General features: G+C 47.0%; 1 protein-coding gene across 1 annotated transcript in view; it reads right to left on the bottom strand.

The window, feature by feature from the left end:
- Positions 1–16,467, bottom strand: part of LOC139263748 (cadherin-18-like) — a 330,093-nt gene extending 313,626 nt beyond the window's left edge. Inside the window, exon 1 of the mRNA XM_070879786.1 lies at positions 16,095–16,467. Coding sequence (XP_070735887.1) covers positions 16,095–16,316 — 222 coding nt within the window. The 5' untranslated portion in view covers positions 16,317–16,467. The remainder of the gene's footprint in view (positions 1–16,094) is intronic.
- Between the last annotated feature and the right edge of the window lie 722 nt (positions 16,468–17,189).

The raw sequence follows: 17,189 nt of genomic DNA, 5'->3' as shown, positions 1-17,189 counted from the left end.
AATTCCTGACATTCGATTATATTCTGGTCCATCAAGTCACCTGATCTAGCTGCATTCACTGAGCAATACTCTTGTTTTACTCAGAACAAAATACAATGAAAACTGGAATTAATGGCAAGTCATCTTCCATCTCTTTACAACCGACAAGATTGTTTTTTTTAATCACACGCATCATCCCCTCCATCATTGGTGACAATGTACATCCCATTGGAGTAATCTCTCAACACTCCTGTATATTTCCTGCTCAAAACTGAATTTTCGGCTTTGATGATTTCGGGGCGGTAATGGCGGCAGGTGGCGGGGGAGTAAAGTTAGCGCCCGGAAACAGTTTGCGCCTCAATAAGTAACATTGGACAGCTGGGCCCTGCGTCAGAGGGCCCAGCGCTAAGGGAGGCATTGTACACCTCTCTTGGGCGCTAGGATGGTAAACTCCTGAGCTAAAGAGCCGGGCCGGGAGTGCTCCAAGCGACGCCTGGGGAGAAAAAAATGAAATCCCCCCCCCCCACCACACAAAAACATTCCCAAAACATTGCCCACGCCACTACAACATAAATCGCAAAAAAAAATTAAGAGAATAAACAATCACATTTATCTGAGGAGCCCACTACTTCCCTCTCTGCAGTCGCTATCATTGGGCCGTCTGATTTCGCAGGCGTTCACTGCGGGGCGCACTTCGGGGCGGACGGGTCGGGCAAGAGTCAAAACTCGCGCCTGTGTCACAACCAGGGGCGCGGCACACCGGGCGCAGCTTTTGTGGGCGGTGCTGCTCCGCGCCGCCGCTAAACCCGACCCGAGGATCGCCGGGGGGCGCCGGAAGCTGACCGCCCGGCCAGAGCAACTCACCACCGCCATTGCCGCTGCTACGGGACGATAAACGGAGCGTAGAAGAACCAAAAACCCACCCCTTCATGACTGCCAAAGGAACATCGGTGTGACTCCCACTAGCTCGCTTGGAACAACAAAATAACTTTATAGCCTATGAGTTAGAAGAGAAACATCTCTTTACGACCGACAAGATTGTTTTTTTTAATCACACGCATCATCCCCTCCATCATTGGTGACAATGTACATCCCATTGGAGTAATCTCTCAACACTCCTGTATATTTCCTGCTCAAAGCTGAATTTTTGGCTTTGATGATTTCGGGGCAGTAATGGCGGCAGGTGGCGGGGGAGTAAAGTTAGCGCCCTGGAACAGTTTGTGCCTCAATAAGTGACATTGGACAGCTGGGCCCTGCGTCAGAGGGCCCAGCGCTAAGGGAGGCATTGTACACCTCTCTTGGGCGCTAGGATGGTAAACTCCTGAGCTAAAGAGCCGGGCCGGGAGTGCTCCAAGCGACGCCTGGGGAGAAAAACGGATGGTAAGGGAAACAGATTAGTGGAGTTCTTTATATTTCATCCTTTCACAAAAAAGTTCCATAATCAGAGTGCAACCAATATCACTTAGTGACCAAAAACCGGAACTTCAAGGGAGCTGGTACATTATGGGCTCAATTTTCCCCAATGCCGTTTTTTGGCGTATTGCCAGAGTTACGCCCTTTTTTTGTGGCCACGACTACGCCAAAAAAGTAAGTCGCAAGTTTCCCCGTTCTATTTTTTGAAATTGGCGCCACGCAGCCTGTCCTTTAGTTTTGGGGAGGTGGAGCCTAATGTCTGCGCCGAAAAAATGATGCCCCCCCTCCCTTCTGCGCATGCGCAGAAAAAAAAAGGAAGGCTTTGATGTGACTGTTATGGGCGCACATGCCCAGTACAGCTCCGGGTCTGCATTCGGCCATTTTTTTAAAGAGCCAGGAGTGTGTGTGAGAACTTTAATTCTCTGTGGAAAAATCGGAGCTGCATTATAAGATGCAACACAGCTCAAGGACCAAGAATTTCTTACAGGATGAAGTGGAGGCACTGCTTACTGTAATTGAGGCCAGATGGCAGGAGCTGGACACCAGCAGAGGTCACATAAAAGTGTCACCTCTCATGCTGTAATTCCAACCTCACTCCAGTGATGGCACTATTGCAGCTCAATGTTGCACCGATCATCTCCTCATCTGCTCCGACCAAATTTAATTCTCTACTTCCTGAAGTGCTGTAGGTTTGCGATTTAACTATCAATAATATAAAACCAAAGTATTATATAAAAGTAAAGACAGAGCCTATGGCTTTATAATGGGGGCATAATTATGTCTGCAGGTCACTGAGTCACTACGGCACAGAAGGAGGCCATTCGGCCCATCGAGTCCATGCCGGTTCTCTGTAGAACAATCCAGTCAGTCCCATTCCCCCACTCTATCCCCGTAGCCCTACAAGTTTATTTCCCTCCAGTTCCTATCCAATTTCCTTTTGAAATCATTGATAATCTCTACTTCCACTACCCTCATTGACAACGAGTTCCCGGTCATTACCACTCACTGCGTAAAAAAGTTCTTCCTCACATCCCTCCTGTATCTCTTGCCCAAAGCCTTAAAACTGTGCCCCCCAATCCTTGTACCATCAGCTAATGGGAATAGCTTTTCTTTGGCTACCTTATCTGAACCTGTCATAATCTTGCACACCTCTATCAAATCTCCCCTCAAGTTCCTTTGCTCCAAGGAGAACAGCCCCAACTTCTCCAACCTGCCTTGTAGCTAAAACCCCTCATCCCTGGAACCATTCTGGCAAATCTCCTCTGCACCCTCTCAAGGACCTTCACATCTTTCCTAAAGTGTGGTGACCAGAACTGGATGCAATACTCCAGTTGTGGCCTAACCAGAGCATGTTCAGCATAACATTACTGTTTTTGTACTCAATGTCTCTATTTATGAAGCCCAGGATCCCATTTGCTTTGCTAACTACTCTCTCAATGGAGGTCCTAGAATAAAGTGATAAAAAAATATTATGGCTCAGAATCCTGGGTGCTATGTAAATGCTGACGTTTATTACAGTATGGCTTCCTCAGAACAATGGCATGGTCACTTGTTCTAAACTTTAGTTCACAACTTTCTACTCAATAGCTCTACTTTCCCCAATTAATTCCACCCGTAATGATCCACACAGTTCAAGGTGCACAAAAGCTGGGCTACAGAGATGGGCTGAGTTTTTCAGACAACAGCAGCCAAGAAACATAGCTGCCTCCACCCTTTTATTTATATTGCCATCGAGGGGTACTGTCTTCTGAGATGGCTGTGAAAATCGAGACACCCCAGAGGAAACAGCACCATCTCGTTCATTTTAGTGACTCCCGCTAACACTGGTTAGAAGGAACGCAATAAAATGAATGTGCTACAAGAGGTTATAAAGACTTGTGAATATTACAAGAATGAAAACATGTACCTAGAGATTAGAAATGAGAACCGTTTACAATGAAGTCGCATTTAATCATAGAACCATACAGCACATAAAGGGACTATTCAGCCCATCGTGCTTTGCTGGCCCTTTGAAAGAGCTATCCAATTAGTCCTCATCAGCATCATTGGCAGTCCCTCGAAATGAGGATAGAAACATAGAAACATAGAAAATAGGAGCAGGAGCAGGCCATTCGGCCCTTCGAGCCTGCACCGCCATTCAATATGATCATGGCTGATCATGCAGCTTCAGTACCCCACTCCTGCTTTCTCTCCATACCCCCTGAGCCCTTTAGCCGTAAGGGCCACATCTAACTCTCTTTTGAATATATCCAACGAACTGGATTCAACAACTTTCTGGGGTAGAGAATTCCACAGGTTCACAATTCTCTGGGTGAAAAAGTTTCTCCTCATCTCGGTCCTATATGGCTTACCCCTTATCCTTAGACTGTAACCCCTAGTTCTGGACTTCCCCAACATTGGGAACATTCTTCCTGCATCTAACCTGTCCAATCCCGTCAGAATTTTACATGCTTCTATGAGATCCCCTCTCATTCTTCTAAATTCCAGTGAATATAAGCCTAGTCGATCCAGTCCTGCCATCCCGGGAACCAATCTGGTGAACATTTGCTGAACCCTTCAATAGCAAGAACATCCTTCCTCAGATTAGGAGACCAAAACTGCACACAATATTCAAGGTGTGGCCTCACCAAGGCCCTGTACAACTGCAGCAAGACCTCCCTGCTCCTCTACTCAAATCCTCTCGCTATGAAGGCCAACATGCCATTCTTTACTGCCTGCTGTACCTGCATGTCTACTTTCAATGACTGGTGTACCGTGACACCCAGGTCTCATTGCACCTCCCCTTTTATTAATCTGTCACCATTCAGATAATAATCTGCCTTACTGCTTTTGCCACCAAAGTGGATAAACTCACACTTATCCACATTATACTGCATCTTTGACGCCTCTGTCGCGGCATTTGCTTTGTACAGCTGCCACGGGTTCTTTTACGTCCACCTGAGAGAGCAGACGGGGCCTCAGTTTAACATCTCATCCGAAAGACGGCAGCTCTGACAGCGCAGCGCTCCCTCAGCACTGCGCTGGGTGTGTCAGCCTAGATTTATGTGCTCAAGTCCCCGGAGTGGGACTATGAACCCACGAGCTTCTGACTCAGAGGTGAGTGTCCTGCCCACTGAGCCACAGCTGACATAAAGGTGAAATCTGGTGTCAGAAATGTAAGGAAACGACTGTTCTGCAGTTCATACAGGAATCGTGGATAGTGTCTCAGCAGCTCGCTCTCATGCCGGAACGGTGCAGTATGAAAAGATCTGGATGTGGAAGGTATGAGGTTTTAATTCAGTTCTGATCCTGCATTGTTGCGACTGGGTGTATGTGTAATCTGGTGTTTAAAGTTACAAAACGATAAAGAACAAGAAAGCAGTCTAACAGTGGGAAGATGCAATTAAAGCATCACTTATTTACATAGGCAGGAAAACTGGGGCAAGGAGGATTCATGTCTCCCGCAGCTATATCTCATCCGAAACGATTAAATTTTTTAAATGTGCTTGCATCGCTTTGCGCATAAATCCAATTTGGTCCGCTAAGATTACATGTTTTAGTGCATTGGAAATCTATACATAATCAAATAGGAATTTGCCTGGAATTCACGGCATTTGATCTTGTCAAGCTTGTACCTAATTCTATCGTTTGGCAGATGTGGCAAATTTCCAAAATTGTTGTCATCAAAAATATTGGAAAGCAATGTATACTAAGAACATAAGAATTAGGAGCAGGAGTAGGCAATACGGCACCTCAAGCCTGCTCTGCCACTCAATAAGATCATGGCTGATCTTCGAGCAAAACTTCACTTTCCCGCCCAATCTCCATATCCTTTGATTCCCCTATAGGTCCAAAATCTATCAATCTCAACCTTGAGTATATTCAACGATTCTGAATCGACAGCCCTTTGGGGTAGAGAATTCCAAAGATTCACCAACTTCTGAGTGAAGACATTTTCTCCTCATCTCTAATATGTCCTTACTAAACAGTACAAATGCACACGAGGCCCATACTAGAGAGAAGGTCACTCTGTGACCAGTAACCTTTATTAGCCAGCACTGAAGTGAAGAAGATGGGTGGAGCTACCCCTTTTATACCTGAAAGTCCAGGTTAAGAGTGTCTCCCACAAGTTCACCACCTCGTGGTCAGTGTTCTCAAGGTGTACAACTTAGGCCAGTTTATACATGGAATACAATGACAGTTGAATACATGACATCACCTCTCCCCCCAAAGTCTTATTGGGATCACAGGTTTCTCTGGTGGTTTACGCTCCCATGTAGAGCACCTGAGTTGGGGCTCCGGTTGTAGGGCGCTGGCCTGAGTGTCTGCTGTTTGCGGTGCCTCAGGCCTGTCCAGACTGCCCACAGTGACTGGGCTCTCCTCCACTTGGTTCCGGTGTTCAGTCACCTGTGGTTGAGTAAACTCTACATCGTGTTCTTCCTCTGCTTCTTCTATGGGGTTGCTGAATCTCCTTTTTGTTTGATCCAGGTGTTTGCGGCAGATTTGTCCATTGGTAAGTTTGACTACCAGAATCCTATTCCCTTCTTTGGCAATCACAGTGCCTGCAAGCCATTTGGGCCCTGCAGCGTAGTTGAGGACAAAGACAGGGTAATTGACATCAATACATCGCGCCCTCGCATTCCCATCATGGTAGTCACATTGTGACCGGCGCCTGCTCTCAACAATTTCTTTCATGGTGGGGTGTATAAGGGATAACCTGGTTTTGAGTGTCCTTTTCATTAGCAGCACTGCAGGTGGAACCCCTGTGAGCGAGTGTGGTCGGGATCTATTGGCCAACAGGAGGCGTGCTAAGCGCCTGGCCGTTTGAGGCCGGCTTGAACGGTGCCATTCTGACATGGTTGATACGATTTCCTGCCATGAAGTCCTGGAATTCAATGCTTGTAAAGCACGGGACATTGTCGCTGACCAAGACGTCCGGTAGACCATGGGCGGCGAACATTGCCCGTAGACTTTCTACCGTGGCAGAGGATGTGCTTGACTTGAGAATGTCACACTCGATCCATTTGGAGTAGGCGTCTACTACAACCAAAAACATTTTTCCCATGAAAGGACCTGCGTAGTCCACATGGATGCGTGACCATGGCTTGGCGGGCCAGGACCAGGGGCTAAGGGGGGCTTCCTTGGGTGCATTGCCCAGCTGGGCGCACGTGTTGCACCTGCCAAAACAAAGTTCCATGTCTGCATCTATCCCTAGCCACCAACCATGTGACCTGGCAATTGCCTTCATCATGACAATCAATGCCCGGGTGCTCATTGTGGAGTTCTCGGATGAATGCCTCCCTGCCCATCTGGGGCATGACTACTCGGTTTCCCCATAGTAGGCAATCGGCCGGAATCAGGAGTTCATCCTTGCGCCTGTGAAATGGTTTAAATTCCTCAGGGCATGCCCCGTACGTGGCTGCTCAGTCCCCATTCAGGTCACATTTCTTGACTAAAGACACTAGCGGGTCTCTATTTGTCCAGACTTTGATCTGACAAGCTGTCACGGGTGAGCTTTCGCTTTCAAAATCTTCAACAGCCATGACCATCTCAGCAGCATGCTCGATTGCCCCCTCAGTGGTGGCTAGTGGGAGCCTGTTGAGTGCATCGGCGTAGTTTTCAGTGCCCGGTCTGTGCCGAATTATATAGTCATAGGCGCCTAATGTGAGTGCCCACCTCTGTATGCGGGCCGACGCATTTGCATTTATGGCCTTGTTGTCGGCCAAAAGGGAAGTTAGGGGTTTGTGATTTGTCTCCAGCTCAAATTTCCTGCCAAACAGGTACTGGTGCATTTTTTTTACTGCATATTCACATGCAAGCGCTTCCTTTTCTCCCATCCCGTAGCCCTTTCTGCCTGGGACAGACTTCTGGAGGCATAAGCTGCCGGCTGTAACTGACCCTTGGCATTAACATGTGGCAACACACACTCAACCCCATAGGATGATGCATCACACGTTAAAGCAAGTGTCTTACATGAGTCATATAGCGTTAACAGATTGTTGGAGCATAACAAATTGCATGCTCTATCAAAAGTCCTTTCCTGGCTGTCCCCCCAGACCCATTTGCGACCTTTGCATCGGAGCACGTGTAGTGGCTCTAACAGCATGCTCAATTTGGGAAGAAAGTTACCAAATTAGTTCAGGAGCCCTAGGAATGAACGCAGCTCCATCGTGTTACGTGGTCTGGGTACTCTCTGGATCACTTCCGTTTTGGACGCAGTCGGTCTGATTCCATCTGCTGCTACCCTCATCCCCAGGAATTCTACCTCTGGAGCTAGGAAGACGCACTTCGCCTTTTTCAGTCGCAGACCTACCCGATCCAGTCTGCGTAGCACCTCCTCCAGGTTGCGGAGGTGTTCTTCAGAATCGCAACCCGTGATGAGGATGTCATCTTCAAAAACCACCGTCCTTGGAATCGACTTGAGGTGACTTTCCATGTTTCGTTGAAAGATCGCTGCGGCCGAGCGAATTCTGAACGGACATCTGTTGTACTCAAACAACCCCTTGTGTGTTGTGATGGTGGTCAGCTTCTTCGGCTCACTCGCCAGCTCCTGGGTCAGGTAAGCTGAGGTCAGGTCCAATTTTGAAAAAAGTTTGCCACCGGATAGCGTCGCAAAGAGGTCCTCTGCTCTCGGTAACGGGTACTGGTCTTGGAGTGACACTCAATTGATGGTGGCCTTGTAATCACCACATGTCCTGACCGACCTATCCGCCTTGAGCACCGGCACAATCGGGCTTTCCCAGTCACTGAATCCGACTGGCGAGATGATGCCTTCCCTCAGCAGGTGGTCCAATTAGCCTTCTATCTTGTCCCACATCACATACGGCACCGCTCTGGCCTTGCGGTGTACTGGTCTGGCGTCCAGATTTATGTGAATCACTACCTTGGTCCCCATGAAAGTGCCAATGCCGGGTTGAAATAGTGAGTCAAATTTGTCCAGCACCTGTGAGCATGATATTCGCTCCACAGAAGAAATTGCATTGACATCGCCCCATTTCTAGTTCATGACAGCAAGCCAACTCCTCCCCAGCAGTGCAGGACCATCCCCCGGGACAATCCAGGTGGCAACCTGTTCTCCGAATCTTTGTGGGTCACGACTACCGTGGCACTGCCTAGCACCGGAATGATCTCTTTGTATATGTTCGTAGCTGTGCGTCAATCGGCAATAATTTTGGCCTCCTGGCCTTGGACGCCCACAACTTGTCAAACTGTTTGATACTCATCAGGGACTGGCTGGCCCCCATGTCTAGCTCCATTAATACTGGGATGCCATTGAGGAGCACTTTCATCATTCTCGGTGGCGTCCTGGTATATGAACTGTACATGTGCTCCACATGAACTCGCTGAACTTCAGCTTCCAGCGATTTCCCCCAGTGTCCATTTGGCCTCATAGGGCTTACATCGGGCCCGTCCTCCTCGTATATCAACCTGGCTGCAGGCTTCCTGCACAAAAGTGCCAAGTGACCGCTGACGTTGCAATTTCTGCAGGTTTATTGCTGATACCTGCAAGCTTTGGCTGTGTGTTTGCCTCCACACCTCCAACATGAGCCGTTGTTGGAAACAAAAGGTCCATTACCAGTCGATCGTCTCTTACTGTCTCTGCAACTGTCCTTAAGCACACCATTGACAGGTGTTGATGGCCCCATTACTGACCACATTGTCGCTTACGATGGCATGAATCGCCGTTCAGCTAGCCATTGTCTCTGTTGAATTCCCCCTTTGGGTTCGACTGCATGCTCGGGCATGTCCGATTGCTCCTGTCTGCCTGGTGAACTGTGTGCCGTGTTAACAATGTTAACTCCCTGTCTATTTGCTGCATTTAAACCAAGATTTTTGTCAAATACCATTCTGGTGTCTTCCTCCCTTGAGATAAATGTCTGGGCCATCAAAGCCGCCATTTCCAAGGTCAGGTCTTTGGTCTCAATCAGTTTCCTGAAAACCCCAGCGTGCCCGATGCCCTCAATAAAAAAGTCTCGCAGCATCTCCGCTCTGCAAGCATCTGGGAACTTACATTGGCTTGCCAGTCGCCGGAGGTCTGCCACGAAGTCTGGAACGCTTTACTCTTCTCGCCGCCGGTGCGTGTAAACCTGGTGTCTCACCATGTGCACGCTGCTCACCGGTTTAGTGTTGCCCAATCAACTTATTGAGCTCTTCAAAAGTCTTGTCCGCCGGCTTCCCTGGCACTAGAAGGTCTTTCATCAGGGAGTACGTTCTGGATCCACAAAACGTCAGGAGATGAGCCCTGCGTTTGTCGGCCGAATCCTGTCCCAGCCATTCCTTAGTGACGAAAATTTGCTGTAATCTCGCAATAAAATCGGCCCAATCATCACCAACACAGTACCTCTCGTCTGTGCTGCTAGTAGCCATGGTCGCATGGTTTAAATCCCAATTTCTCTTCGCCAATAATATGTCCTTACTAAACAGTACAAATGCACACGAGGCCCATACTAGAGAGAAGGTCACTCTGTGACCAGTAACCTTTATTAGCCAGCACTTAAGTGCAGAAGATGGGTGGAGCTTTCCCTTTTATACCTGAAAGTCCAGGTTAGGAATGTCTCCCACAAGTTCACCACCAAATGGTCAGTGGTCTCACAGTGTTCAACTTAGATCAGTTTATACATGGATTACAATGACAGTTGAATACATGACAATCTCAGTCTTAAATGGCCGACCCCTCATCCTGGTTCTAGACTCTCCAGGCAAAGGAAACAACTTCTCATTATCTACCCTGTCAAACCCCTTCAGAATCAGTGAGATCGCCTCTCATTCTTCTAAACTCCAGAGAGTATAGGCCCAATCTACTCAATCTCTCATCATAAGACATCCCTCTTATCCCAGGAAGCAATCTGATGTGAACCTTTGTTGCACCCCTTCTAAGGCAGGTATATCCTTCCTCAGATAAGGAGAACAAATCTATGCATAGTGCTCCAGGTGTGGTCTCACCAAGGCCTTGTACAATTGTAGCTCATGGTCTGCATGGCTGTAGTATTACCCGCCCTTCTGTATGGATTTGAGGCATGAACGATGTACAGAAGGCACCTCAAATCACTGGAGATATATCACCAACGATGTCTCTGCAAGATCCTGCAAATCCCCTGGGAGGACAGGCGCACCAATATCAGTGTCCTTGTCCACGCTAACATCCCCAGTATTGAAGCACTGACCACACTCGATCAGCTTCATTGGGCAGGCCACATAGTTTGCATGCCAGATACGAGACTCTCTAAGCAAATACTATATGCGGAGCTCCGTCATGGTAAACGAGCCAAAGGTGGGCAGCGGAAGCGTTACAAGGATACCCTCAAAGCCTCCCTGGTAAAGTGCAATATCACCACTGACATCTCGGAGTCCCTGGCCGAAGACCACCCGAGGTGAAGAAAGTGCATCCGGGAGGGCGTTGAGTTCTTTGAGTCTCAATGCAACGAGCATGAAGAGGTCAAGTGCTGACACAGAAGGAGCACGCGGCAAACCAGCCCTACCCACCCCTTCGCTCAACGAATGTCTATCCCACAGGGTCTGTGGCTCTCATATTGCACTGTTCAGCCACCAGAGAACTCACTTTGGAAGTGGAAGCAAGTCTTCCTCGATTCCGAGGGACTGCCTATGATGTACATTAATGATTTAGACGAAGGGATTAAATATAGTATCTCCAAATTTGCGGATGACACTAAGTTGGGTGGCAGTGTGAGCTGCGAGGAGGATGCTATGAGGCTGCAGAGTGACTTGAATAGGTTAGGTGAGTGGGCAAATGCATGGCAGATGAAGTATAATGTGGATAAATGTGAGCTTATCCACTTTGGTGGTAAAAACAGAGAGACAGACTATTATCTGAATGGTGACAGATTAGGAAAAGGAGAGGTGCAACGAGACCTGGGTGTCATGGTACATCAGTCATTGAAGGTTGGCATGCAGGTACAGCAGGCGGTTAAGAAAGCAAATGGCATGTTGGCCTTCATAGTGAGGGGATTTGAGTACAGGGGCAGGGAGGTGTTGCTACAGTTGTACAGGGCCTTGGTGAGGCCACACCTGGAGTATTGTATACAGTTTTGGTCTCCTAACTTGAGGAAGGACATTCTTGCTATTCAGGGAGTGCAGCGAAGGTTCACCAGACTGATCCCCGGGATGGTGGGACTGACCTATCAAGAAAGACTGGATCAACTGGGCTTGTATTCACTGGAGTTCAGAAGAATGAGAGGGGACCTCATAGAAACGTTTAAAATTCTGACGGGTTTAGACAGGTTGGATGCAGGAAGAATGTTCCCAATGTTGGGGAAGTCCAGAACCAGGGGTCACAGTCTAAGGATAAGGGGTAAACCATTTAGGACCGAGATGAGGAGAAACTTCTTCACCCAGAGAGTGGTGAACCTGTGGAATTCTCTACCACAGAAAGTTATTGAGGCCAATTCACTAAATATATTCAAAAAGGAGTTAGATGTAGTCCTTACTACTAGGGGGATCAAGGGGTATGGCGAGAAAGCAGGAATGGGGTGCTGAAGTTGCATGTTCAGCCATGAACTCATTGAATGGCGGTGCAGGCTTGAATGGCCAACTCCTGCACCTATTTTCTATGTTTCTATGTTTCTATGATCATGTATAATTGTAGTAAAACTTCCTTAGTCTTGTACTCCAACCCTTTGCAATAAAGGCCAACATGCTATTTGCCTTCCTAATTGCTTGCTTTACCTGCAAGATATAGCTTATATGAAACGATCTGTGTTTCCTGTAGGAGGACACCTAAAGCTCCTCGATATTCCCTATGGTCCTTAGTTGAATCTTGATTACCAAGCAGCTTGAAATCAACTCAAATAATCTAACTCTAGCTGTGGATAGATACAATGATCACACATTTCTCACAGCTATGAAGTGTTTTAGCAAGGCATTGCGAGTTCCAACTTTCTCCACCCTCCCAGTGAATGCCAATCTACTTTATACACTAAAACATTCAATTGTCTATTTAGCAATTTCTAAGTAAAATCCACTAAACTATGCCAAGAGATTTGGCCAAATGCACAGCGGGAAATATATCTTAGGAACACAAATACACATCAACTGAAGGAGAGCAGTGGGAAAAAAGATTCTTTGAGGGCATGTAATTAAACAGCAGAATGAGGAAATCTCAATTGTCCCAGCACTGCAGATGAAGGACTAGGGGGAAATGCTTTACATGCTGTTTTCATAGGTCTGTGCAAAATGGTTGAGGGAAGGAGCTCGAAAATGGCAAACTAATTATGCAGAATCCAATTACATTATTCAATACATAACAATGTAGTTCAAGTTTGTGTAAGTACCACAACAATCAGTTAACTTTATTCCCCTTTACTGTGATCATTGTAAACCATTTTAATCCTCAGAACAAATCAATATTTTGAAGAAGAAGTGTTAGCAATCCTGGATTAAAGTACCCCCATTTATTTCACCCTATTTGTTTTTTAAATCATGCTTTATTCAACCAGGTGTTCAGCAAGTCAGATTAAATAAAAACAGAAAATACCAGTTGGTCACCCATGGTTTTGCACTCAGAGTGAAGAATAAGTATTAAACTGTTTAGAAGGCAGCAAATAAATAAACAGTCCCCACTTCAAAGTCATACATCGGGTCATCATCATAGGCAGTGCCTTGGAATCGAGGAAGACTTGCTTCTATTCCTAAAGTGAGTTCTCTGGTGGCTGAACAGTCCAATACAAGAGCCAGAGACCCTGTCACAGGTGGGACAGACATTCATCGAGGGAAGGGGTGGGTGGGGCTGGTTTGCCGCGCGTTCCTTCCGCTGTCTGCGCTTGACCTCTTCATGCTCTTTGCATTGAGTCTCGAAGAACTCAACGCCCTCTCGGATGCACTTTCTCCACTTCGGGCGGTCTGCGGCCAGGGTCTCCCAGGTGTCGGTGGTGATGTTGCACTTTACCAGGGAGGCTTTGAGGGTGTCCTTGTAACGCTTCCGCTGCCCATCTTTGGCTCGTTTACCATGAAGGAGCTCCGCATAAAGCTGTTGCTTAGGGAGTCTCGTATCTGGCATGCGAACTATGTGGCCTGCCCAGCGAAGCTGATCGAGTGTGGTCAGTGCTTCAATGCTGGCGATATTAGCCTGGGCGAGGACACTGATGTTGGTGCGCCTGTCCTCCCAGGGGATTTGCAGGATCTTGCAGAGACATCGTTGGTGATATATTTCCAGCGACTTGAGGTGCCTTTTATACATCGTTCACGCCTCTGATCCATACAGGAGGGCGGGTATTACTGCAGCCCTGTAGACCATGAGGGTGTGGGAACGAGGGTTCACACTATCTGGTTACCTCAAATGTTTTTTCTGCGGAGTTGGAGGGAACAACACATGAAGAGTTAACAGTTAAACCAACTTTCCTCTGAGCATGGTTGTAAATTGTATAAGTAGATTTTAAAGCAAGGATATCGTCACAGGAAAGTAAAAATAGTAGAATGTGTAATCCTGGATTAAGGTCCTGTTTCCTAAACAAAGAAACTCTGAGGGAGGCAGACATGTAAACAGTGATGGCATTCCACAATGTGCTACTTTATATAACGTGTCAGAAAGATAACTTTCATATCATCCATATCAAAGCTTGTAGGCACTGTCATGCCATGCGATATAATTCGGATTCTATCTCATAAGAATTGAAAATACAAACAAACATAGCTCCACATCAAAAAGAAACCAGTTACGATTAAAAATAAATATTCACCATTTATTTCATATTAAAAATTGTAACCAATACCTGAAAATTAATCTGTGGCATTAGGAATGATTTGAACATCCCCGATTGGATTATAGTATTTTCTTGTCATTCAATTGCAGATAAACATTATTCACTAAATATTATTTTCGGCATCATTTACCATAACACCAACATATCATATTGCTGTATTACTGGGCGTAGTAGTTACTCTCTTGATAAATGCTTAAATGATAAATTGTCCAATGTCAAATATGAGGCATTATGAAAAGGATGAATGTTAAACCAGTTTCCTCAACAGTGGCAGTAGATCGCTATTACTGCACAATTAACCAGTGGTCAGAAGTCATGCACTCAACATGTTCAGTAAACAAAAGATGACATCTGGCCTTGAACTAAGATCGGCAGTGTAAAATATAATTTGCCTCCTCTCCCAAACATAGTATTTTTCTGGAAAATAAATTAAACTTCTTGTGCAAAGAAGTTCATAAAGGGCGAAAGTGCCCCTCGCCCCTATTGGGGGCGGTAACCTTCTGGGGCCGGGACGTCCTGCACCTGGCTCGGATGTCCCGCCCCCGACCCGGAATTGGGCCGTGCCCCTTCAAAGGAAGTGGAGCATTGTCTCCGGCGCTCCGCTTCCTTTGAGTGGCGCTCCCGGGGCGGTAACGTGGCGCTATGCGGAGCAGGCCAGTGCTATTCGGATACACTCTATGTAGCGCTGACGCGCTGAAATGCCATTAAAGGGGCGGGCCTCTGCGCACTCTGCAGGCCCTTTTGGTGGCCGCCACTGGGCCACCAGGGACGCGTTTGACCGGGCCAACAGCCCGGTACCCAAAACGGAGTGGCGGTCTGCACGATGGTAGCCTCGGGCACTAAATGCCTCCCCGTTAAATAACACGCCGGCAGCGGATGTCCGCCAGTTTGGCGCCCCGCGGAACTGCCGCTGACATCCGCCCGCACCAGCCTCGCGACCTGTGAGGCGATTTCCCCCTGCGGGGCGTTAAGGGGTCGGCGCGGGGTGCTGAGGAATCAGCACACACGGCAAAGACGCCGTCATTGGCTGCGTGCTGGCCTGGGGCGCTAACCACACTGCGCGGCGCTGCCAGACAGCTCCTCCCAAATCTCCGGGGCAATTTCCTGGGAGGTGTTAGCGCCACCCTCCCCCGGTCAAAAACACCATTGCATTACGTTAGCACCCGTCGAAGGCATTAACGGGGCTATAACAAGGAGCAATTTTGCCCCTATGTCTGTAGCTCAGCATTTGAAGGTTGAACATGCAGCCAAAAAATGGGATGGTCACTTTATTTAGAGCAACCACATCAAAGTTGCTTTTGGGGCGAGGTATAGAATAATGTAACAACATTGTACAGATGAGCCAGTTGGGGCAAGGAGGGATCACTGAATCACACAGCACAGGAGGCCATTCAACTCATTGTGCCTCTGCTGGGTATTTGAAAGAGCTATCCAATTATTCTCACTCTTCTATTCTTTCCCCTCTTCTCTGCAACAATTTCCTTTTCAATTATTTATCCAATTCACTTTTGAAAGTTTTATTGACTCTGCTTTCTTCACCCATTCAGGCAATGTTTTCCAGATCTTAACAAATTGCTGCGTTAAAAACGTTCTCCTTATCTCCCCTCAGATTCCTTGGCCAATTATCTTAAAGCAGTGTCCTCTGGTTACCGACCCTCCTGCCAGTGGAAACTTATTTCCTCCTTATTTACTCCATCAAAATACCTTCACACAAGCTGGCATGTCAGAGCTTTTCCATGAACCTTGGTTCATCAAAGCTTTCGAGCTTAAGGACTCTGTGTGTGTGAATATCTATGTAGGCGGATCAGATCGTGTGCCGTGCTTGGTCTTTTGCTAATGGAGTGGCGTAAGAAAAGGAATGCTGGGATGGGTGTGATCCAGAAACGGGACAACCTGAGGATTCATTAACTACATTTGAAGTCTCACTATAATCTGATTCCAAAGAACGAAAACATTTGGAAAGCCATTGTTTGCTCAATGTGATCTAATAAGAGCTGAATCCTTTACCTTGCCCACGTACTGAGCTTCTGGTCCTATATGTTCTTCTAAAACAAAGAATTGGTTCCAGACCCATCCACGCTTGGGACGATGATGTACTTGCTTCTCCACCTCTAAGTGGTTGCTCTGGTTTCTTGACACCGTAATCAAGTTCGGGTGAGACGTTGCGGAACTAACGGAACCAAGGCAGAGCAGCACAGGACACAAGGAAAGAATGGACGGAATTTTCATTGTGAGACCAAGTCTATTTTGATCGAAATTCCTTTGTGGTTTTCAGATGTTGCAGTGCAGCTCCGGCGCCCGATAAATCCAGTATCAGAAGATGACCCGAGGAGATCTTAGTACTTCCATGGTTTGACTGCCCACTGGGGAAACGTCAGCATTTATTCACATCATGGAAAAAAATATCCATTAACCAGGATGTTGATGTTCTGTCGATCTTATCAAATCTTCCCGTGACTGAACATGTTAGACCTAGGGAGATGAAAAAGAGAAATAAAACGTAATCATTATAATCAGACAAACAAATTCCTTCCGTTGACTCGATCACCTGAGGCTTTTGAAAAGCATCCATGCGCTTCCTATCACTTGACACCCAAGAACAGATTGCAAGGTTCTGTCCTGAAGCACAATAGCCAGAGACATCAATAAGAACCAGATTCTAGCAAATGCAGTGAGACACAAGTTGAGTAAAGAGACCACCAGCCATGTTTTGACTGTTTAAAAACATTTTTTAATCAGTTAAAGTGTCAGTACTGAAGTTTAGCAAGAACATATGAACGTAAGAAATAGGAGCATGAGTAGGCCATTTGGCACCTCGAGCCTGCTCCACCATTCAATGTCATGGCTGATCTGATCTGGGCCTCAACTCCACTTCCCTGCCCACTCCCCATAACTCTTGACTCCCTTATCATTCAAAAATCTGCCTATCTCCACCTTAAATGTATTCAATGACCCAGCCTTCACAGCTCTCTGGGGTAGAGAGTTCCAAAAATTCACGACCCTCTGAGAGAAGAAATTCTTCCTCGTTTCCGTTTTAAATGGGCGACCCCTTATTCTGACCCCTAGTTCTAGATTCTCCCACAAGGGGAAACATCCTCTCTG

Source organism: Pristiophorus japonicus, chromosome 5 (genome assembly GCF_044704955.1).
Source record: "Pristiophorus japonicus isolate sPriJap1 chromosome 5, sPriJap1.hap1, whole genome shotgun sequence".
Classification (NCBI taxonomy): domain Eukaryota; kingdom Metazoa; phylum Chordata; class Chondrichthyes; family Pristiophoridae; genus Pristiophorus; species Pristiophorus japonicus.
Note: the sequence above shows the minus strand (reverse complement) of the source record. Positions and strands in the feature narration are given on the sequence as shown.